Here is a 23,877-nt window from a genome sequence, read left to right on the forward strand (position 1 = left end):
TGTGTGTGACACAGGCTTGTTAGGTATTTATGCATAAAATACACTCTACATTTTATTAAGTTATTTTATTGTAGCTGGAATATGCCACTGAACCGTTCAGAAACATTTACCACTTTGTTAAAACTACTTATAAAGTGGTTAAAGTTAATTGTTTGAAGAAAATGTTTCCCTGAGGGCTTTCCATAAATACTTAGCTGTTCCTAAGGTATAGAGAACTTAGCTGTTCTCTAAGGTATAGAGAAAGCTTTTCTAAAGTCACAAAGATTTGAACAAACAGACCTAGTTTAGACACAAGTAATTTCAAATATCTCTTGATGTTTCTCCATAGGCCTCCATTATGCCAGAATACCTATACACATACTTAAATTTAGAAATACACAGTGCCTCAAGGAGTTTAAAGTTAGCTATCCAGCTGAGCACTTTACTGGATTGTCCTAACAATTAGTGAGCTTTTTTCTACCATGTTTCTTTCCCGCTATATCCTTTTGCTAATACAGATACAATAAAAATCAAATAACCTTCATTTGTAGCTCATTTAGCACAATTTTTATTTTTTTTTATTCAGAAAACACTTTGGTTTCTAGGGCAGTAACAACTCATAACATGAAAATTTTCTATGATATTTGATTTAAATCAATGCGTATTTCAAATAACTGATCTTGTCTGTACTAACAAAACATATAAATAGCAGTAATCTCTAGTGATTGGAAACACAACAAGCTATATATGCTCAAAGTTTCAGTTTCAAAGATAGAGATTATTAGCCTCTTGGGTTAGAAAGGATGTCAGCACAGACATGTAGCCTGACAGCCATAAAAAAAAAAAAAAAAAAAAAAAAAAAAAGACTTGCCTTGTGACAAAGGCTAGCTGACTCTTTCACTATTTATTTTTATTGCTGCATTCTGGATTCAAACAAAACAGCAAAGCAATCTTGGCCTGCACTCTCCTCTATTGGCATCCAACAGTGGCAGGCAGACAGTGTAACATTTTTGTTGACTTTTTTATTAATATTTTTTTTAATTCTCCAACTATCCAGTGATTCAGATGGCTAAGCTTTAAGATAAAATAAGGAATGTCATGCTGGAAGTCTTCTTAGCACAATAATATTTCTCCTGATCTGCTAACAGTCACATTTGGAGAGATACACTCTGACTAGAACTGAATCAAATATTTGCAATAAAAACTGAAGCTACAGATTTCTGATATTTTACATAACAAAGGCCAGACTAGGCTTTCTGAACAGAAGGCTGAGTTGATAAATACTTTCACTAAGCCTAATATGGGCCAATTTATAATTCTTGCTGAAAATCTCAGCCTTGCAACTATTTCTGGTTTCAAATTTTCAGTGAAGTATTATTGCTTTAACACTACTTGTTTCTACTTCACTTGTTTTAAGATTTTCATTTTATATTTATTTAATTTTATATTTTAACAGAAAATTAAATTGAAATTACATGATTGGAAAAAGAAAACCTTTGCAAAATGAAAAAAAATATATGACTTTGCATTTTTTTGTTTTAAAAATTCTTTTTGTTCTAAAAATTCTTTTTGTGCCCAAGAATGTTCTTTTATGCTTTTTTTCTGTACAGTCTGGTTTTGGCACATTCCATTTTGAGAAATATAATCAAGAAAAAATTGAGTATTTTTATAAGAGATAAATTCCACCTCCAGCAAATTTTGGATAATATTTCAGTGCTTTTTGTCTTATGTTCTATGTGCCAGTAGACACATATAAAAAAGCAAAGGATATTCCACAAAAATATTCCACACATACTTAAAACTTTATCCATCCCATTTAAATACCTCCTAGAAAGCAGTATCAGAAGCCATCTCCTCTTGCTTTCAGTGACCACATAAATCATATCTTCTCTGTATGGATACATTTTGTTCACCAAGACGCTGAGCATTTCTTCTTGAAATAACACTTCACTACAGTAGCTTGATACACAGCATAAATGAAGGCTCAGAAACAAGCTATAGTGAGGTTGGAGTAGAACAGGGTTTGTATTAGCAGGACTGCCAGCAGTGCATTCTGGAAACTTGCAGTCATCCTACAGATTAAATGCAGTATTCACAGTGAGAAAATAGGTCTGGAAAAGGAGGAGACAGCTCCTAGCTAAAAGTATTTTAAGATAAAAATCTGCCCTATAACTTTTTTTTTTTTTTTCCCAAGGAAAGGGTTTATTTTGGAAAAAAAAAAAAAAAAAAAAAAAAAAAAAAAAAAAAAGTACTGATATCACTTACACATTTTTTCCTCCTTTTTCCTCAAAAACATTAGGAAAAAAAAAAAGAGAGAGTGAGAAAATGGAGAGCTGACGAGAACAAGTGAAAACTGTTTTGCTTTCAGTATGCAGACAGTGCAAGCTTTCACTATATGTTCAGGTTTACTTCATAGATTGACACCTTGGTCCAGTCCCACTTTCACTGGAGGTAGGAAAAGAACTAGACCTAGTCACTGTGACTTTTCCTCTCCAAACGAGACATCTCAGGAGCACAGTCTGGCTCCCAAATGCAGCCCACAAGGCTTCCTTCCAGGCAGCAGGTGGGCTGGCCGAGCCAATGTCTCTGCCCACACGCTGACCTAACTGATGTGTTTGGACACTGCAGGCACACATCAAGTTCACACCTGGCTTGCAGGCAAACCTGAGCTGGAAGAAAGACTCCAAGGGAATACGAGATTAGGTGTGCACTCAAAAACCATGTCCAACATTCACAACACAGTTCCTTAGCTATGAGGCAACAGGAATGTTTCCACAAAGGATGCTTACATTCATGAGTTATGGGACCGAGATTTATTTACAAGCTTAAAACAACTGTAATCCTTTCTCTTCAAAATGGGAATATCATATCTGCATATTTATCCAAGGACAGAAATGTCCTTGGATATTTAATTCATATTAATTCATAACATTCAAACATATCTTTAATTCATTCACCAAACTAATAATTCAAATGAGTGAAAATTTGCATTATTGCTAAAAGCTCTGTTTTAACAAAACAGAAATGCAGGGTGTTTCTCTCCTCTAAGTAAAGCAAATAGTAAATAGTAAAATACATCTTTATGGGAAATTCCACTCATATTTTGATGTGCTCCAGTTCTTTATGTGAATCATGAGAATGAATATAGTACCTTTTGTTATGTCTATGGTAGCCCATAAAAGAATGGCATTTTTAAACAGCTAGGCTCTTTAAGATACCATAAATAAGTTAAGCTAAACATAAGCTATCTAGGGTTTCCAATGGAGAAAGAGGGTCTCCATAGCTATAGAATAACAATAACGCTGGTGTCTGTGACAGCTATCCTTGGTGCTCAGGAAGCAGCAAAGATTTGTTGGGGCTACCTCTGAATGCATACCCTGTGTGCCAGCCAAAATAAATGCCAAGCTACTCACAAGTGAAATTATCATTCTGTGTAAAGCTATATAAGTTCCTATTTTGAGTATGAGCCACTCAGACATGGGTCCCCAGGCCAGTTCAACAGTTCCCAGAAAACTGAGGTTGCTGCTACATGATGACAGTGAAGTAGGGAAATGTGATGCAAATTGGCAGTTGCAACTTTACAGTGAGGAACAATTTATATCAAACCTCTAGCCATTACAGAATTATTATTTATTAAGTATTGGTAAAGAATCTAGAAATGTTATGGACAACAAATCCAAGCTCCTTGGCTGGAATGTTTCAAGAAGTCTAGGTTAGGGCTGAAATATACTGACAGGACTGTACATATAAACTTGTTTTTCCACTGATTACATGAGAATACCAAATATTATTACTGAGCTACTTACTGAATAGATTCAGAATAATGGTCTCTAATACCCCAATTGTGGGCATGGTACATTCACTTAAAAACAAAGGGAACAAGTTTTCATTACTGTTATTTATAGAATAAGAAGAGAAAAGAAAAAAAAAAAAAAAGAGAGAGAAGGAGAAGGGAGGGAGAAGGAGAAGGAGAAAGAGAAGGAGAAGGAGGAAAAAAGATATTGTGCGTCCATTATCTTTCAGTGCCCTTCAGGGCAAACTTAAGTTAAACAGGAACTCCCTCAGCTAACTCTAAGAGGGAAATTTCCATGGGAGATGGAAGCTTAGCTGTTCAGGCAAAAAATTCTCAGTAGCCAAAATGAGAATGTCACAGACATCTAAAATTCAGTCACAGGCATTGAACATGCTTTTCAGCTGCCTCCTGACAAACTGCCTAAATCTCAGCACACATCCATGTAAGTAACTTAAATGCCTGAAGTTCAAACTACCCAGATGAACTAAAGTGCTACTTCTTCCAATTCACCCTCACACCATCAGCAAAACTTCCAATTGACCTGTTGCTGGCAGCTAGTCACCATTTTTTGGTGATCCAAGAGAGAGAGAAACTGTGTTCTCTCCACCAGACATTCCTGTTATAGATAGAGTTTGCTTTGAAGATGCAGTCAGCTAATAGAATTTGTACACTTGAGACCTGAAGTTGCTGAGGTGGGAGGTGAAAGGCTGTGCAATGGAAACTGAGTTATTCAAAGTTTCTGAACTCTGAAAAACTCCATTGATCCCAAATCTTCCACTAACCTAGCTAGGACTAAGTTTGTTGCTATTTAAAATAAGTAAATAAATAAAAATAAAAATCAGGGAAAAGAAGCACAGGGTTTTGTTTTGTTTTTGGAAAAAAAAAAAAAAAAAAAACCTTCAGTCCCACTCAACTCCACCCAGCATCATAATTTCAGGTTTAAAAGTTAATACACATTATTCAATGTCATGGAAAACCACTTGAAAAGCCTAAAATTACTTGAAAACTGCCGCAGGAAAAATATGAATTCACTTTTGGAAGTTCACGGGGAAAAAAACTTGTTCAGTTTTGGGAATACAGAAGCTAAAAAAAAAAAACATTTATTGATTTTAGCACTGAGGAAACTGACAAGAGTCTAGGAATTATTGACGCATTCTCTTTTTTTTTTAATCTATACAGCAAAATTCTCATGACAATAGAAAATTTGAATTTTCTTTGTACAACGGCATTCTACAGTGATGAGACTAAATTTTACAGAGTAATTCTAAACACAGGGGAAAGAAAAAAAAAAAAGTTTTTTTTTAACGGAATATACAAAATACTCCATGAAAAACAAAACCTAAATAAACCCCCTGTTTCAGGTAGTCCCATATCATGACTTACGACATACATTCAGCCTTACATTTGTCAGATTAAGAAGGAAGTCCTCACTGAGCAAAGTACACACTAATTATGCGTGTACTTAAGTTTGAGTACATGCAGTAGTTACCAAGACTACACCTCTGTGCACATTCAGGTTTGTACTATCCATTCTGTGGCTCAAGGGCCTTATTTCATATGTGTCAGTCCCTAAACATTTGATGTGTTAATTTATTTCTTCCTGTATGTTGTTGATGGTCTGAACTGCACAGACTGTTTATGCAAAATTTGTTGAAGCCAGTATGTTCTAAAACTTGAGAATTTTCAGAAGACAATATGAATTTTCCTCTAAAGTTTTCTGAAGTTTCACAAAGCTTTGTTCCAAGATGGTAAGTGGTACGTATAGAAGAGTTGAGTTATAACCTCCTTTGAGCTGAGGTGGGTTCAGGAAGGTCTTACTTCACATCCCCTGTTTTCTTAACTGGGCAGTACTTCCGTCTTCAAGAAGATGGGAATTAACCAAAGCACAGCCTCAAAAGGACACTCAAACCCTAGCTGTAGCACAGTATGTGTTTGAGCACCAGCTAAAATGCACATAGCTTGTAGGGCATTACTGTCTAACCTCAAGCTTTCAGGGATGTGTTAGTCACCAGAAAGCCAGCCTCAAAATAATATTGAATGAAAAGGGTGAGAAAGATGAATACCTAAGCATTATGAAAAGCATACCTAAGCAGTATGAAAACAAATCAAAACTTAAATCAAATCAATACTTAAACTTCTGATGTCCATCAATGCCATAAGGATGCCTTAAATAGGATGAACGCATTATTCTGCGTTGTCATTATCATAAGGCAAAACACATTTATAGTATCTGTTATGAGTTTTATTAGCCTTATTTTCCAATTTAAAAGATAAACCCAAGGAAAAGCAGTGCTAGGTCAGGCATAATGATACAAACCTCTGTCTGGACATTCATGGAGATGAGGTAATCTGGACTCTTCTTCCTCCATCACATCCCCGCTCCAAGGAATTTTTTATGCCATGACAACCTCTCCTACACACCAGACACTGATAGGAGATAGAGGCAATAATAGTGTGTCGCCTGGGCCCCACTGGTTTCCTCCTCAAGGATTTGAGATGAATTTTTCTGCAAAGGCTACAAGGGGTCTCAGAGCATATGTCTCCTACGTCTGACGGGAAAGCTGTTTTTAGTTGATATCTTCTGTGCTTCAGCTTCCACACAAGCAAAGTCTTCTGGGGTAACCTCTGCCATGTCCCAAATCGTGTAAAATCTCCATTAACTGTAAGACAGTAGCTACTGGTCCTACAGGCAAAACTCTGCTCATAATGGGCAGCTGCATCATTCAGGGATATAACTTAAAGGAGTTATTTTCTTTTTACCGTTAGAACTTTTTTTTTTCTTCACAGAAATGGTTCTTCATGATTGGTTCTATTTTCAAGAGTAAGAAACTTGTCTTGTAGTTTTCACATGCGCTGACTAAGAGTATTGAAGGCTCAGCTTTCTAACTTACCAAGCCTTCCTGTGTGACATCCGGAGCACTCCAGTCCCGTCCTCACCAGTAGTAGTGGAGGGAAAAAGGCTAAGTGCTAAAGGACTCGTGCCCAAGGTTGTGCTAGCCACAGGAGTAGATCTACTCTGACATGTATCAGGGCAGTCCAGTAAAAACAGCTAGCTTAGATCTCAGGCTGAATTGCCTTAAATCCTTAAAAGAAAGTGGTTCTGTGCATGTTGCCTGCCTGGGACTGTCCCTGGCCCATGCTAATTCCCAAGCCTTGTAGATAAAGTCTTGTGGAAAACACTAGCTGGCCCATGCTCAAAGTGCAGCAGGGATCTCTTGTCCAGTTTACCAAAGCAGACAGTCATACTGTGTCCTGGCAATGTTTAATTTAGTAGTGTGGACATAGCCTCTGTGTCTTTCTGAACTGTATAAAAGCAAGCACATTGCTCTCTCATTTCTTGTATGGTTTGTTTCTTGGGGTATGCAGGGACAGATTTACTGTGAAGCATTTGTGTGTGTGGAGTGGTTCGCAGTCACAGGTGATACTTTAACAGTCCCCCAAACACAAATAATATTTCTCAACTGTCAACATACATTTATTTATTAGATTCATAATCTTGTTGCACAGTAAACGTCTCTGTCAAGTAAGTGGCAAAACTCCAGAACTTCAGAGTTCAGATTTTGTTTGGAAAAGTATCCAAAAATGTGAATGTCCATCTACAGTTTACAAAGATTACTTGAACCCTTCAAACTGCAAAAGCAGACTGGAAATTTAGCAAGATTATAACTTATTTTAATTTTTCCAAGTTTAGCAACAGATTTCAGCACTGTCTGGAATCCAAATATATATATATATAAATATATATATATATATATATATATAAAAAATATATATATATATATAAATATATATATATATTTACATAATTTATATATTTATATATATATAATATATATAATATTTATATATATATAATATATATATATATTTGGATTGGAATAAAAAAAGAAATATAAAACTGTGAGGACTTCGAAGGAAGGAAGGAACAAAGGAAGGAATGAAGGAAGGAACAAAGGAAGGAATGAAGAAATGAAGAAATGAAGGAAGAAATACACTATGAAAGCAGTCACTTGTGATGCTTGTTTTGTCAAAGTTGAATACATTTTCAGAACTGAGGGGAAAGCTTATTCATTTTCAGGTTTGTTAAAGCTATTTCAGTCCCTGCTACAGCTATTGGAAATAGAAAGACAGCAGTAGAAGAAAAGAAAACATAAAGTTCTGCCACTGTTTTTTATCATTTAGCTGTAAGATTCAGCTAAATGATAAAAATTCAGATTGTTTCCTTTGTAATTCCAAAGTATTACATGAGCTGATTACTTTGGCTGTGAACAAAACTTGAATTCAGAAGTATAAAGGAGAAAGGAAACAAGACATCTTTAAAGAAAACTATCCCCTAATTTCAGCATTTAAATCAAATAGATCAGACAAATGCTGAGAACTAGTGAGGAGGAATAAAGATAGCCAATCCAAATATGGCTTTCAAAAGAAAAAAAATATATGTAGGGAGAAAGCAGGCATCAATCTAATTGTGGCTCAAGCTTACTTCCTTTATCAATGTAAAATGAAATCCACATTCTTAATATATAAAAAAAGAAATGATGGACTCAGAATTATTCCGAAAGGTTTTGGGCACATATTGTGAAGGTGTTTAGATTTGTAGTGAGTAAACTGAACTGCACAAAAACCTGGTCACAAAGTTTATGATTAATTTAAATTGTTCCTGGAAGCATTCCCTTTCAGACAAGATTTCTGGGGGCTGAACAGAGATTTTTACCTGAAAAGAAGACAGGAGAAAGCAGATCTAAACTTAAGATGGCCCTTTCTGATCAATGATGGATGAGAAGATTTAATGTTGTGAATCCTGTAACAGGGACCAAAGATGACTTCATCTCTTTTCTCCATTCATGACTTCCACAGGCAAACATACATGTTTCTTCCACTAACATCACTAACATTAACAACTTCAAAACTTCATTCAAAACCAATGTTTTAACGTATTATTTTTGTATTTTTTTTAGGGGGACAGATGAACATTTCCAAAAGAATTTGTTTTCATTGCAACACAGAATGAAAACAAATGATGAAACCTTGAAAGTTGCCCTGGAATTGAACCATCATCTTTTGGTTAACCCTACTGAAACAACTCTTTCCTCTTTGGTCAAGCATCACCTGCAATAACAAAAGTCACCACACAAAAGCAACTGTCTCAAAAGGGCTCTTAATCTGAGGCTTTTCTCAGCTCTTGTGGGGAAATGTTTGATGGGACTATCAAAAGTAGTAATGCTAAGACTGAAACTGTTGCTAGGCCAGTGAATCATCTTTTTCTTCTGTAAAACTTGTTTGTTACAGCTTGAAATATTTCTGATGATTGCAGGCACAAGTAGGAATAATAATAATTTAAAAAATAAAAGACACTTTAAAATTTGTTATTAGAAACATTTAAGCTGTCTAAGGTGTCTAATTCCAAGTCTACAATTATATTGACATGCTGCATGTTAATTAAAAAACAAAAAAAATCAAATGAGCACTTCTCCAAATTGTAGTTGTTGACTGCATAAGAAATGCCAGCATTTCTGGATACATTTTGGGTAAGGTGATTAAATGTATCCCTATGGGGAAAAAAAAAATCTTGAAGATGACATTAAATAAAATAAATAAATAAATAAATAAAATAAATAAAAGCAGAAAGAAAATCACTTTGGAAAACTCATTTCTGCATAAGTGTATAATGCTCTAAATGTACAAAATGAACAAAGCTTTAAATAATTCTCTCTGTTGTTCATAAATGTAACAAAAACTTTGACTCAGGTAGCTTCATTATGTTATCCTTGTTCACATAAGTAAATGGATCCATCAGCTAATACAATGGCTTATTATTAAAGGGCTGAAGAATGAGCACAGTGTTTCATCTAGGCAGAAGATGAGACAGAATGTCTCTTTGAAACAGTCCTGATACTTCAGAGGCTTTCTGGAGCTAATGGAGAGAGACGATGTGGAAAATTGCCTCCTAGAGGTTGAACCTGTGTGGTCCCTGGGGTTTCCTTCTCTCCTCCCACCTGCTCTTTTTGGACAGAGAGAAAGGGAAAGTAAATCTTTATGAGTGCTGCTATTCTTACATTTTAAAAGTAGTTAATTGTGTTGGGAATCACCCAACACTTCAGTGAGGAATTATGGCATGTTTCTCTTAGCATGTCAACTGAAATCTCTAGCACCAGCCTACTCTAAAGTGAAAAGAAAACCTGTGTATACTTTAAAAGTATTGGAACTGAAGCACTAGGGTCGCATGTTGCACAGCTTCTTCAGAGTTCAGAAGTAAAAGAGTAAATGATGTAGCTAGGTATGGCCTGTGACAGCTCTAAGCATTACAAATGATTTAACTGAATTTCAGATTTACACCATTTGAGGGTTTACACAACTTTCAGTTTTGTAGAAAAAAAATCCCACAATTCTACAACTATGTTGGGGGGGGGGGGGGATTACATTCTGAAACAAACCAAAACAACATCAACAAGTTAGATTTTTTTTTGAGTTAACGATAACAGGAAACATACACTGAATTCAACTAACTCTAACTCAAAATACTAAACTGCAGTAGACAAGAAATCTCAGGAGACAACAATCTTGAGAGTTACTCTGAGTCTGCCAATGAGATGGTCCTTCAAGAATAAGGTCCTAACTATATAATTTCCTTAATGTCACTTAAAGTGTAAATGGATGAGGGAGTCATATTTTTGCTGATAGATTCATCTTCATGTAGCACATTGTTACAGAATTGGCAGGACAAATTTCAACCTACTTGCTTTCAGTCAGCTGTACATCACTGCAAGTATAGCACTACTAGTTCTCAATATTCATTAAATTTCAAAAGCTATTTTAAGTCTATTACTTTGCATTATGATCAAGGAAAACTATTGGAAAGCTTTGATTTGCTCACCTTTACAGTTGCCCCGGTATGCAATTTCCAGCTGAGGGTCTTTGCATTTTGCTCGTTGAAATTCACACCGAGACAAAAATGTTCTTCCATCAGATGCACAAAGGGATTTCTGAGGAGAACCTGCACAATCCAGGCTGCATTCTCTGTCTTTGTCTTGGTCCACTCTTAGAAACTAAAAAAAATATATACATATATTAATGCTGTAGGAATGCTATTCTCAGGTGAAAACTGCTTCATGATCCCCTTCCCCGAGGAACACATACAAATATTAACAAAAAATGAAAAGAAAGCTCTGTCTTTTTAGCCTATTCAACTAATAGTTGATTCAACATATGTGGGGTTGTTCAGCTCCTGCTATGAAGTGGTAGTGATTGCAACTTTTCTGTAACATACAATAAATCCACTGTTGCAATTAGGAAATCTCTGAATTTCCTTCGACCATTGTGAAGCTGAAAACAGTATCTTGGAATCTTCAGAGTAAAAAATAGTGATGGCAGAAACATTCTTCAACAGAAAAATGAGACAGCAATGGAAACTTCTCTATTTTATTTGCCACAGATTAACTAGGCTACAATAACAAGCTGAAAAGTCTGTTCTAAAGATCCAAGTAAGATTTTTTTAAATCAATATACCCATAATATTTCCAATTGCCTCAGTGCAAGAGGTCTAAAGAGAAAATAAATAAGGTATGAGAATGATATGAAGCACCATATGAAATGCAACAGATCATTTATTCTTGAAATGCATACATTCAAAAATTTCAGATACATTTTATACATACATTTCTATTTCTGTGTATGCTTGCTTATAAAAAAACATGCCAAGACTGAATAGGGAAACGCAGATTGTATAGACACAATCGTGTCTTCCCCCACCATGGGCCAGCTACAAAGACAAAACCTGAAATAGGCCATCTGCTGCATGATGCATCTCAACTTGTAATTGTATTGAAGTTGCTGCCCAGCAGCAAAAACTTCTTTTTTCTCCTTTAAGCACTGTCCCAGCTCTAGCATGGATCATCCACAGCTTCAGTCATTTAAGGATGTCCCTATCTGGGCACAAGTTGTCCATGGGCCACAGTCAATCAGGGGTGTCCCTGAGCCAGTGTGGGTAACCTGTGGACTACAGATTTGGGGTGGGTACTTTTTGGACTGGCACAGAGCAGTTCATGGTCTCCTCTCATACAGGAGAGCCCTGCAAGACCCCTGCTACTCAAATCCTGTCAGTTCTGCCCATTACACCATAGGTTCTCCCATTCTCAGAAATTAAATTTCATCTTCTCTAGAAGACAGTGAGTATAGGAATATATATATAGGGATTTATACTAGGAATTTCAGCAGACACATCCCTTTCTAGTTCTGCCACAAAGCTACACTGAACCACAAGCATGACCAATGGAGCTTGGTGTCATCTTTGGTACTCTGAGAAGGAGCTGCTCACCCTGAACCATGCTGCCAAAAACCTAATCAGTTGCTTGCTACATGCCAGTGATAGTATTTTATCTTCTAAGCTCCCAAGAGGCTGGAATGAGCAAGGTGGTGAAACCACTGAGTCCTCAGATTAATTTCTCCATCATTTTTCTCTTTCTGAATAAGCACAAAGTTATGCAAGGCATATAGCTACCAGGAGATAATCATTCTCCCAAGCATCATGAGGTACAAGGTAATGGACCTAAGAAAAGGTCTTCATCCAGCTGAAAAAACATTTTTGTTGCTGCTGTTTCACCATCATAAACCACAGGTACAAAAAATTTTAAACTTTAGATTACAAAGTTTATTAGGAAGAAGATTTAAAAAAAAAAAAAAAGTGACAGAGTGGTATTTGAGCAACAAAGAGCAGTACAAGGTAATAAATTCAGAAAATCAGAAGAGTTATTACATGTAGCTTCCCTGCATTTTATTAAAAATAAATAAATAAATAAATAAGGTATAAAGAGAGTCATAAATCTCCATAATTTTCATACTTAAACTTTGGTCTGTTTGCATTTCCTAGCACTTAATGTGAGGAAATACAGATGCCTTTCTGGAGAGTATGCTTGAGAATGGAGACACAATCTCAAAAGTATCACTTTAAAATAATAATCATATGGTTGGGATTTGACCAGATTTTTTTTATATTTTAGTGGCAAAGTAACATAAAGATGAAAGCTTCCTTTTCCTGATACTTTTGAGCAATTCTTCATTTTTAACATTAATTATCTTCAGAAGAAAATTACTTAGAAATTACACAGAAATCTCTAATCTTTCTTATTGGAATTTAGCTCTAGAGCTTCAGCAGTGGGAAAGAGATGTCCGTCTCCACTCCTACCCCCACCCCAATGCTATTTTGCAGATCCATTTTGCTGACAGGAATTTATAATTAGTTGAGCACAGTGGGAAGACTGTTGTCTCTCTTTATGTGCAAAACAAGCAACAGTGAAGACAGTGTCCTGTGTCTCTGAACAATCTCCACATGATGCTGGTCTCCAGGGCCTGGCCAGGTGCCCTGATGAGCTGCAAGAGGCCCTGGTAAGGCCCTCCAAGCATCTCTCTCTTGCCTGTGTGAGACAAGCTGTCAGAAGGGACAACCTTGGAGCATCTGCAGGACTCTAGGTTTAGACCTAGCCAGGCCTGTGAAAAGGATTTGTCAAGGAAAAAGTAGACGACATGGGGCCTCTGGCACAGGAACTGAATCCAGCTCCCTGCTCTGCCTCAAATGTCCCTGGTAGATTTAGTGATGTTAAGTCAAGCAATCTCCCTTTTCCTATTTTGTGAAGTAAGGATTTCTCTGTTTAGAAGACTACCCCTTCCATCTCTGTAATGGCTAGGCACTTTGCCATCTCTAATTTATCCTCAGCAGTGTCCCTTTTGGGCAAAGAATTATTTTTCAAATGCACAGGAAGGTTTCATGACCTGCAAAATACCATGTGGTAGATCAGGAAACTGAACACAGGACTTGGAAAAAAAAATGCATACAGAGAAACAGGCTAGATTCTGTCCCATTTTTCTTCCAGACTTTCATCATCCTTCCTGTTCCAAGTTGATGCAGGAGTTAAGATGGGTATGCCTGATCACAGTGGACAAACCACAGTAACACAGTGGACAGAAAATCCCCTTAATTGCCTGAGGAACAAAATTCACTCCCCTGAGAGCATGATAGTTCACAGATAAAGCTATATTTTAAAGGGCATTTATCCAAAGGGTTTTATTTAAGTATTTTATTATTTCAATGCCTTAGAGGAGATTAGGGTAAATTATGGGTTCATGGATATTCAAGCAACCTGGAAAAGCAGAGGATGAAGACATACCCAGGAGACAAAACCACTTGAATAGCTTGCTGGTTAGCCAAACCTCAGTGGAGAATTTGGGTTGTACATTTAAACAATTTCCACCAAGCTAGTGTAACTAAGGGATTTAAGAGCAGGAAGGACAAAAAGGCAAGCAATTGCAAGAAAGATATAGCATATAAAAGAGCCTAGAAACTGTACTTTAAAAAATAAAAATAAATAAAAATAAATAAAAATTATGTGATTGGCATTTGGAAAATACTCCATTGTCATCTTTACTACAGCAGCATATGATGATACAAGTTGAAACCAGCATTGCTTACTCACATGTGGCCAAAAGAATAGATAAATATGTCAAAGCTAATAAAAACACTGAAATAAGCAAGGGTTAGGAGATTTCTCATGGGATTTGCTATATGTTTAAACAGAAACAAGCAGAGTTAGTGACACAGAAACTGGAATCATACTGATGTACATCTTAGGGCTGTACTTTACTGTGAATACATTCCTTTAGCTTAAAGTAGGAGAGTTTAGAGAGAAAGATAATTCAAAATGTGAGTCAACAGACCTGAACATTGCTCACCCTGAACGCTGGCTCATCTATCTCTATATTTAAGTTCATTTAACAAACAAATCTCTTGTTGTAAAAACACATGATTCACAGAAAGACAAGCTTAAAGCAGTATTTTTGGTGCTTGCTGGTAGCAACCGAGATAAAGCCAACAATAGCTGATTGACCTGAGGTGGAACTATTCTGAACAAGTGGCAAAAAATGGACAGTTATGACTAAACCCTGTTAAAATGCAAACCACTTTCAATAGAGAGGTGTTCCTGTCCCTAACAGTGAAGAAACCAGCCTAGTCAAGTCTCAGAAATTGTTTTCAACAGCAAATTTGAGCTTATGCTACCAACTAATAGGCATGAGTCCTTAAGTGGAGTTGACATTTACTTGTCTTCTGCTTTATATTTAATATTACAGAATATTTTTATAGCCTCCAATTTGTTTCAGTCTTTTCAATGCATTATATTTTATAATATCCAGTTTTTAAATGGCCTACTATTCTATACTAGGCACTGTTTTAAATTCTCACACAGTATTTCTATGTGAAAGAAAGGACAGTAACAGGACCACGTCAAAAGACTTCTTGATTAAACTTACCTCAGTTAATGAAACCAAAATTCAATATAAGCTGCATGTACCCACTTGAAAGATATGAGCATGGATAAAATATTTTTTACAATCGTGTCTTTCAGGCACCATGGAATTCTGGTATTTTCCTTCACTGTCACATACAGCAAAGGCTCTTAATACTGTGTGAAATGAGGTCCTCCTGTACCACAAGTGGTACCAGTGTCATTTCATCCTTCCATTACTGGAGTTTGGTAACACTAGCATTGTCAGATTATGAAGTTATTGGTACCAGAAACCTTGCTTATACTGGAGAAAATTATTTATACAGCTGTGTTTTCTGCTCTGCTTTAACTTCCAGCTTTGTTCTTGTGATTTGTCCCACATCTGGGCTGTGGAAGATCAGGATGATTTTAAATTCAGCCACGAGCAACATGCTACAGTCCAGACCTCAAGAATAGGCATTATGTTGTTTCCTTACAGAGCTATTAAACCATTTATCAAGATAACATGTCCATAAAGTCATTCACTACCATGGCATAAAACGCATCTTCTTTTTACCTTACATTATCCGCTTTTATGCAGGGATTTGGTTTCATTCCCTCTGGTCTGTATCCTGCCTCCTTGTCATCTTTATGGCAAAAAAAAAAAAAAAAAAAAAAAAAAAGGGGGTTCAGATGAAAATGAGTTACGTGTAAATTTCTGCATTTCCAATGCACAGATCTGGGATGCCACCATCTACAGGGTAGAGCAATTAACCACTCTCCACTAGACAGATCATATAGTATACCACGAGAAAAACAATGCATGACTGGAAAGTCAACATATACCTACATGTCCAAACAATGATCCATCCCCAGTAGGTGCCTAACTGACAATAGGTACTTAAACCTATTTTAACCTAAAAAGTGACAACAGTTTTTTACTGTTACATTCTGTGAATCCTTTGTAACTGATATACAGACTCCCCCCCAAAAAAAGTGAAAACTACTGCTTCGCAACCTCATATGATTCTATGATTCTAAAATGCAGTTTAAATTGGCTTGGGGGAAAAAAAAAAAAAAAAAAAAAAAAAAAACACGGGAGAAGAGTATTTCAAGCTGGGGGTCTGAGGCTGAAAAGTCCTGATAGACAAGTAGAAGGGAAAAGATGGATGCTAGTCATCACTGTTTTGCTTGGAACAGCCTAGTGCAGACTACAGCTTTGAAAGGCAATTTCTTTATCCCGCATCTGGTTACTGTAAGATGTTGAACAGAATGGTCTGACTTGCCTGCTGCTGGCATGGGAGGTCTGCAAACAAACTATGGAGCAGTATGCTATAAAGTGGCTCTGTGCTTAGGGCTTTGTGCTGTTGAAAAATGTGCTGATTTGTAGTGATTTATGTAGCCACACTGTTCCTTTCTGATAGCTGCCTGAAGGACAGATGTGGAAACCTCCAAGCTAGGAATATTTTGCTCCCTCTGGGATCATCCACAATGGGAAAATGAGTTAGACAATAGTAATACATATGTGTATATATATATATGTATGTGTATACACACACCATTGTATATATCTACCCCCACATGCAGGCTATAATAAGTAAAGTGATATTTGCATGTGTATTTCAGACAAAGGCAATGATGTTTAACTAACAGTATGACAGTCTGCCTTTGAGAGCACTTTAACCAGCTAGATTGCCTCAGTTAATCACTTTATTAAAAAACCACACTTTTTCAACATTCTTTCATCACTCTTTTGCTAAGGAATAAAGCAGAAGGTACATTTATAGAACAAATCCTACTGTCATCCCAATGTTATGAAAAAGCATTCCATCCTAGTTGTGAAATCTATGGAAAACCTAAGTTCTCCTTACCCTTGAGTGGTTTGGAAGAGTACTAAATGGTACTTTCAAAATGACAACTCAGTTTAACTGCTGTACTCAAAGTATCTTTAACAGATTAGTTCATCTAGCACTGTCCCAGTGAAGCAATGCAATCATTCATGACTGTTCCAGGACAAAGCCCAGAGCTGCCTACGGCAAATTGTGACCTTCTTTGTCCAGACATACAGGACATTACCACTGAGGTTAAGCTTGCATGGAAGAATTTATACAGAAAGGCATCACATACATGCCTTATCAGAGAATAACTCTGAGGAGCTAGAATGTGCTCATCTCCTCTACCATACTAGGCAAGGAGATTTGCACTTGTAACAAAGAACCTCACGAAAACATCTCTGTGCCTACTCTCAACAGTAAAGGTTCTCAATGTAAAACAGAAACTTTCCATTATCTTCTATTACTAGACAAGTGAGCAGACTACTGATTTCAATGAGGTTATCTAAAACTGAACATCTGTTGCTTGAAATTTATTTATCTCTGTTATATATATATATAGTAATTAGAATATATGTATATATTCAGTTACAATAATGTAGCACTCTCCAAGGCAGCTAAATATCACACAGCAAGTCCAGGTCATGATTTTATAATGTGGAACTAGTTGTATGAACTCCCATTTTCAGGAATTAAGATAAATTGGATTGGGGGGGGGGATAAGATTCATCTGACTTAGGATAAAATGGATCATCATAGTCTAGAAATGTTTCTTACACTTTATGAACTGGAGAGTCTGTTCAACTAGCTCCCCTGTAAATGGCTGAAGTCCTTTGAGTCCTGTGAGATTAACTCAGACTATAGTGCCAAAGGAAAAGCAAAGGGGAAGAAACATACAAAACCTCAGGTTCCAGATGGTTAAAACCAAGGTGGGATTTAGGTTTCAGAAATTTATCAAAGAAATTTATCAAAGATGTCCAGGAGCTGCTTGTGGATCTGCAGAGAGAACACAAAAGGGACAATTTTCCCTAATGTCTACTGAGATGTCATTTTATTGCAAAGGAGTCTGTTAAACTCTTGAACACAGACCTCCCCACCTTGCCTCATTATATTTCATGTAATTTTTCATGTGTAACATATCATACCTCTTACCAGCTGTAGCAATGACAGTTGGGAAAACAAATAAATAAATCAGATTATGTAATTTCACTGAGTGGGAAGGTGGATTTGCTTTTTGTGTGCACACACATTTTTGTTGGGTTGTTATTTGTTGTTTTGAACAGCAATCTTTGGTCTGTGCCAGAAGTCAGGTCCAAATTACCTATCTGTTAGGATAGTGTTTTGCTTTACTCCCTGGTACCTGGAGTGCAGCGGAGCTCTTGGAGACTCACTGCCATCTGCTGAGTATGAAAACACGCTAAACTACAGTATCATTTTTTTACAGCCAGCACAGAAAAACAGTTGTTAAACAAGGTAGAGCTTTGATTGACATGTTTGGCTTTAGCATGTAATTTTTTAATGTTTATTGCTTTAACAGGTATTTTGTTAAATGAGCTCTACTATGCTTTATTGATGGATGGATGGTGGGGCTGAATGTCAGCACATCCATCATTTCTTTCTGCTGTTGCCTCATGAATGACTAAAGAAGGCAAAGCATCTCAGTTCTGCATCCATGTAAACTAGGAATGACTGCTGAAATTAACTCAGAGTGACACAGGTTCTTTCCTGTTTTGAAGAAGGGATGGACATCCATTTATCCTACCTGCAATCTCAACTTTCACCATATCAACAAAAAAGTCTCTTCTTCCAATGGCTCACTGACTTAAAGAGAGCTCAGGTGAATTTGGTGGCTCTATAATTAACAATATTTCTAATCTACTTTGAAGGAATTATTCTGGGGTTGAAGGGAAGTAGGTAACCACAACCAATTTAGAGAAGGGTTGGGAAAGGCAGAGAAAGTGAACTCTGCAAGGGGTTCAAAAGTCCCAGATGAGCAGATTTTTCTTCTATTTATTATAGTTTTGATCAAATTTAACTGAATTGCTTTTGTCTGTAGAGGCTTAGAAGAAGGTACTGCAATTTTCTGTGCTGTTTAAGCATTCTAAGTATAGTATACCAGGAAACCCAATGAAACACTACAAGAAAGAAAGGTGCAAATCTTTATTTTTTTCCCCTCTCCATTTGGTTTTGTCTTGAAAAGAAACTTTAAGGTAGTGCAATCATACCCCTCGAAGGGCTATTCTCTTGAATAGCTTAATTCAAGGATCTGATTCCATCACTAGTAAGATAAACACACAGATTTCAATAGGAGTAGGCTTGGGTTCAAGAGTAGCTCTCAGCCCTGATGAACTATCCTTTCAGAAGGACCTTTCACTGTTTCATTTGAATGTTCCTTTAATACAGCCTTTGGAAACACAAAGCACTCCCTTCAAATGAATCCTGCCAGACACTGCAAAGTCTAAGCATCAAAACCAATGCTGGTATTGACCCCATACAGCTAAAAATGAACTAATGGTCTTAATTTTCAAGACATGATAAATATTGACAGTGACACTAAAACACCCATTATCTGACTACATTCATTTGCTTCCAAGATTGGGAGTCTTCCCTAGTCCACTTAAACGCTCACTCTTGCTAAGTGAGCCTAGTGTATTCACCATAGATTAAAACAGCCCACACATTTAATACTGTAGATATTTACAAGTAATAACTGGGCACCACAGCAAGGACAAATGGACTGCACCTTTTTTTTTTTCCCCAAAAATAGTTTACTTGGCTTTTCGTAGATCAAAAAATCTTCCTGTTACTTTTATTATAATTATTTTGAACTCCAGTTTAATGTAAACAGTTGGTTTCTTTCATATTGCACCATCAAAAAAGAAGTTAAAAGGTATCCAAAATTTGGGTAGACCAGCCACACATCAGCTTGCTGTATGTATTGCCCGAAAATTGAAATGTAGATTGGGATGGAAAGCATGACTAATTTTAAGTACAGCACTGAAAGCAGCACTGTTTAAGATGTGGTAAAGAAAAAAAGACAACGCTTATCAGGAAAGTGGTGTCCTTCGTATGTCTGAGCAACCACTAAACAGAAAGATCTTTCTTTTAGTTTCTTCAGTAAATACATCGATTTTGTTTCTTGTTTCCAGTGGCATTACTGCCTTTGGTTTTGGAGTATTATCAGTAAAGTGTAGGGGTTCAACAGAGTTACATAACACCTACACATAAACAGACCTTGGGTTACCAGAGACAAAACAACCAATTTATACCAAAACTCAAACTGAAATGGTCTCAGATTTGAAGGTATCCTATTCTGCGTGTATTGCAACCCGCTATTTTTTTGATGTGTCATGTGTCCAGTGTTCTGCATTTTTCTCAAGTCACTGGTAACTTTATGCCCTTCGTTCTTGTGGTATTGTTATTCATAATCTTTTCTTTGGCAAGTTGCTGTCATTTATAGTGTTTCTTGTCAGTTGCCAGAAGTCACACAGGGAGAAAATAAACAGAGAAACAGTGGGATGCATTGTCTATGTATTGAATTATCCTCTAGTTTACTTAAGCTTTTCACAAGGACTGACCCAGCTTTCAGAATACAAGTGGGCTAGGACAACCATCCAGTTAGCCAGTTTCTTCACACACAACTAATCTGCCTGGTTGGTGTCTATAATAACCACAGCTAGGATTTGGGAAAACAGACACCTTTTACTTTTTCATCTGGTTCAAAGGCTGCTCATATGAAAAATATTTTGGCTTCTAAAATGTTGAAATGCTATTTTAGAATGCAAATAAAATCTGAGCCAGATCAGCATTTCTATATTTGAGGATTTTATTTTAGGATTAAAGAATATGCCCACACACACACTTAAAGTGTCTGAGGTAGCTTAAAACAATAAAACTATATGCAATGTTCCATAAGTCAAAATAAGAATCATTAGGCTGAATCTCTGTCCTAACAGCCAGAAACCTCCTTGTTCACTGGTACAGCACATAGGGCATGCAAAACCCTGAAAATCAGTTTCTAGGTGCTCTCACACTGTCTTTTCCTAGGTGAGATATTGCTGTTCTTGTGCTATTTTTCCCTGCAATCATGAAACGTAGTTTCCCTTCCCAGCTTACCTCTTCTGTCTTCCCACCACACATCCAGGAAGCTGCCAGCTCTCCACACCAGTCTGGCAGCAATTATACTGAGGGGTGTTGACAAATTCATAAGAATCTGCTATCTTGATGATCAGTGTTTGGTACAGTTGGCAGAAGGTGCATGAAAATTATATCTGATCAAATGCCTTTCCTATTTAGACAAGTTCTCCCTTCTCTCCCCAAAATCACACCTCTTCCCCACTTAATATGATTTATATCTTTCTCCTTAACATCAAGAGAAAAGCCCAATGAAGAACTCCATTAGTTTTGAAATGATTTACTGAATGAATAGAGGGACCCCCCCCCCCCCCCAACACATAAAGTGAAACAGTACTGAATGTTGTGCTACAGACTGGTAAGGAACAATCTCTCTTTGTGGGGGGACAGAAAGGCTCTGCTAAATGGGGCATTTCTACATCTGAGTTCCTGTGCAACTCTATTTAATGCCTATCCTGATCAGCAGGCAACTGGCCACTCTCCATATGGCTGATTGCCTTCTCTTCCTGGGGAACTAAAGAACACAGAGGGCATCTCAGATGACGAAGACACAGTATGAGACAATATCACAACAGAGCATTTCTTTTTATAATTTAAATCAAGTAAGCAACTGATTCACGCAGCGCAGAAACTTGATAAGACATCAAAGGTCTGATCCCCGACCCATAAAGCTAACTTGCTGACAATAACTGCAGAGCTCTAACTCTCTTACATTTATCACTGCCACCAGTTTCTTCAGAACAAAGCATTTTGGGAGGACGGCAAGCAGCTGAATCTGAGAGGCAGATTTTATTCTTGTTAAACTGTTGATCTTAAGAGAACACACTGCTAGATTCAAATACTGTCATCTTTGAAAGAAGAAATCATGATAAAAACAGTTAAAGCACACATTTGGAATATACCAGAGTTTAACAAGCCAGCCTAATGAGAAAAAACACTTTCTGTAAGGACAGAAGAACCTGGCTGTGGTTTTCTCAAACCACTGGCATTTTTACTTCCCCCCAACTTTGGGGTTTTATAGAACTCTTGCATGTTTGCTTGTGTATTGGGCAAAAACATTTTTTCCTTTAATTTAAAACATTGTTTTGCATGGAAAAATGTCATTAAGGAGACATTATTTTCTAATTATTATGAGGACTTTTGGAAAAGAAAACACTCATATATAAAAAACAAAATCTTGTGTGTATCTAGACGGGGGGGGGCGAGGCGAGTGGGGTAGGGATGTCAAATCATGATCCAACAAAGGCAATTTACCAGCAGAAGAAAAAAAATGTCCAAGTTCTGAGTCACATTATAAGTAGCCTCCGCTTTCTTTGTAGCGGAATGCATTTCCCTTGCTGTTCTTTGTCTTTACACACCAGTTGGCCACTAGCTTTTAAATCTTTCCTAAAAGAATATGCAACAGTACCAGAGAAAGTTAAAGAATCCAGTGCTACTAGCAGTTCAGCCCATTAAGTCTCTTTCTATTGTGGATACGTGCTACTAGCAGTTCAGCCCATTAAGTCTCTTTCTATTGTGGATACATATATGTGAGATTTCCCAATAGCAAAAGGAAGCATTAGGGATGAGAAATCTGAGGAGCATTTGCACCATTCCAGTTAAACTCAGTGAGCAAAGACCCCACTACATTAGGCATTATACCTACAAAACCCCCACAGAAGCTGAAATGACATTCACATATATGGTACTGTGGGTAAAACACCAACAATAGAAGATACTACTGTCCAGAAGTAAAAAAATCTGAACAAAGTGGAGCTAAGAACAGACAGAACAAGCTCATAGCTGTTGATTGGGTTGCTTCAATCAAAAAAAAAAAATCACCTATTTTTTGAATATTTTCAAGATTTTTGAAATAGGATGCAGTCAAAAACAATTCTTACAGTCTCATTATACACTCAAGGGAGTTTAGAAAGTCTTTGTACTAATGGTAAGAAAAATCTTCCAACTACTTCAAAAATATGACATATGAACGAAACAGAGCTCTGAAGAACAGCTATGTCAATCAGATTTTTTCTTACCCTCCAAAGTGGATGAAGTGAGGCCCAACAAGTTCCAGCTCTTACCAAGAATTGATCTAAACATATTTCTAAATACAAGGATGAAGATTTCTGGAATCCAAAGTCTCTGAAGCAACGTTGTATATTTGTAGCTTCTAGTCATATAGGAAAAATAGCAGGAGCTTATCCTCTCAGATTATTTTTGTTGGGAACATACTATTACTTCATGATACAGATATTGCTTCTAAGCAATGGAACTGTCCAACAAAGGAAAATAAAAGGAACAGGGGTGGCACCTATGAAATATTTTACTATTTCACTAGAGAAAATACCTGGCTGCTACAGTTTTGTACAGATTCTAGCATTTTGAATAGTATTTAACAGAGTTCATCCCCTTCTAACAGGCATACCCATCCTATCAATTCCACATTCTCTTCCTTGCCTGTCTACATGTTGTCTTTCTTGGAGTCTGGGACCTGGCTCTTGCAAATTATATTTTGTCTTCTGTTGCTGGTGAGATCAAGCATAGGAACGGCTATTTCTCTGTTGTGTGGAAATCCAGAAGTGAGATGGCTAATTTCAATCAAATTTCATTGGCATGGGGGGAAGAAAAGAATAGAAACAAAGAAAGAAAGAAAGAAAGCTTAATCTTACTTCCTGCACTCTATTAAGCAGAATTATAAACTGCCCACTCCAGGTTACTGATGGACAGTGCTTGACCACATTAAAAAGCAATCTTGATGAGTATGACAAATGTCAATTTAAACATATTCAGCTCGAATATAGCTTGAACGACTTGAACAAGGATATTCTTCAGGGTCCTTGGCAAATATAAATCATTTTTCAACTGTTCAGAAAACAGAAGAACAAAGTTATGTGAATTCAGTGTG

The 23,877-nt window shown here is 36.8% G+C and overlaps 1 protein-coding gene across 9 annotated transcripts in view; it reads right to left on the minus strand.

Moving 5' to 3' along the window:
- The window catches only part of SMOC2 (SPARC related modular calcium binding 2), a 146,971-nt gene that overhangs the window by 92,218 nt on the left and 30,876 nt on the right, over window positions 1-23,877 (minus strand). For all 9 annotated transcript variants that reach the window (XM_068676870.1, XM_068676869.1, XM_068676866.1 and 6 more), the window contains exon 2: window positions 10,647-10,818. In XM_068676870.1, coding sequence (XP_068532971.1) covers window positions 10,647-10,818 — 172 coding nt within the window. The remainder of the gene's footprint in view (window positions 1-10,646; window positions 10,819-23,877) is intronic.

The sequence above is a fragment of the Anas acuta genome, chromosome 3, assembly GCF_963932015.1.
Source record: "Anas acuta chromosome 3, bAnaAcu1.1, whole genome shotgun sequence".
NCBI classification, from domain to species: Eukaryota; Metazoa; Chordata; class Aves; order Anseriformes; family Anatidae; genus Anas; species Anas acuta.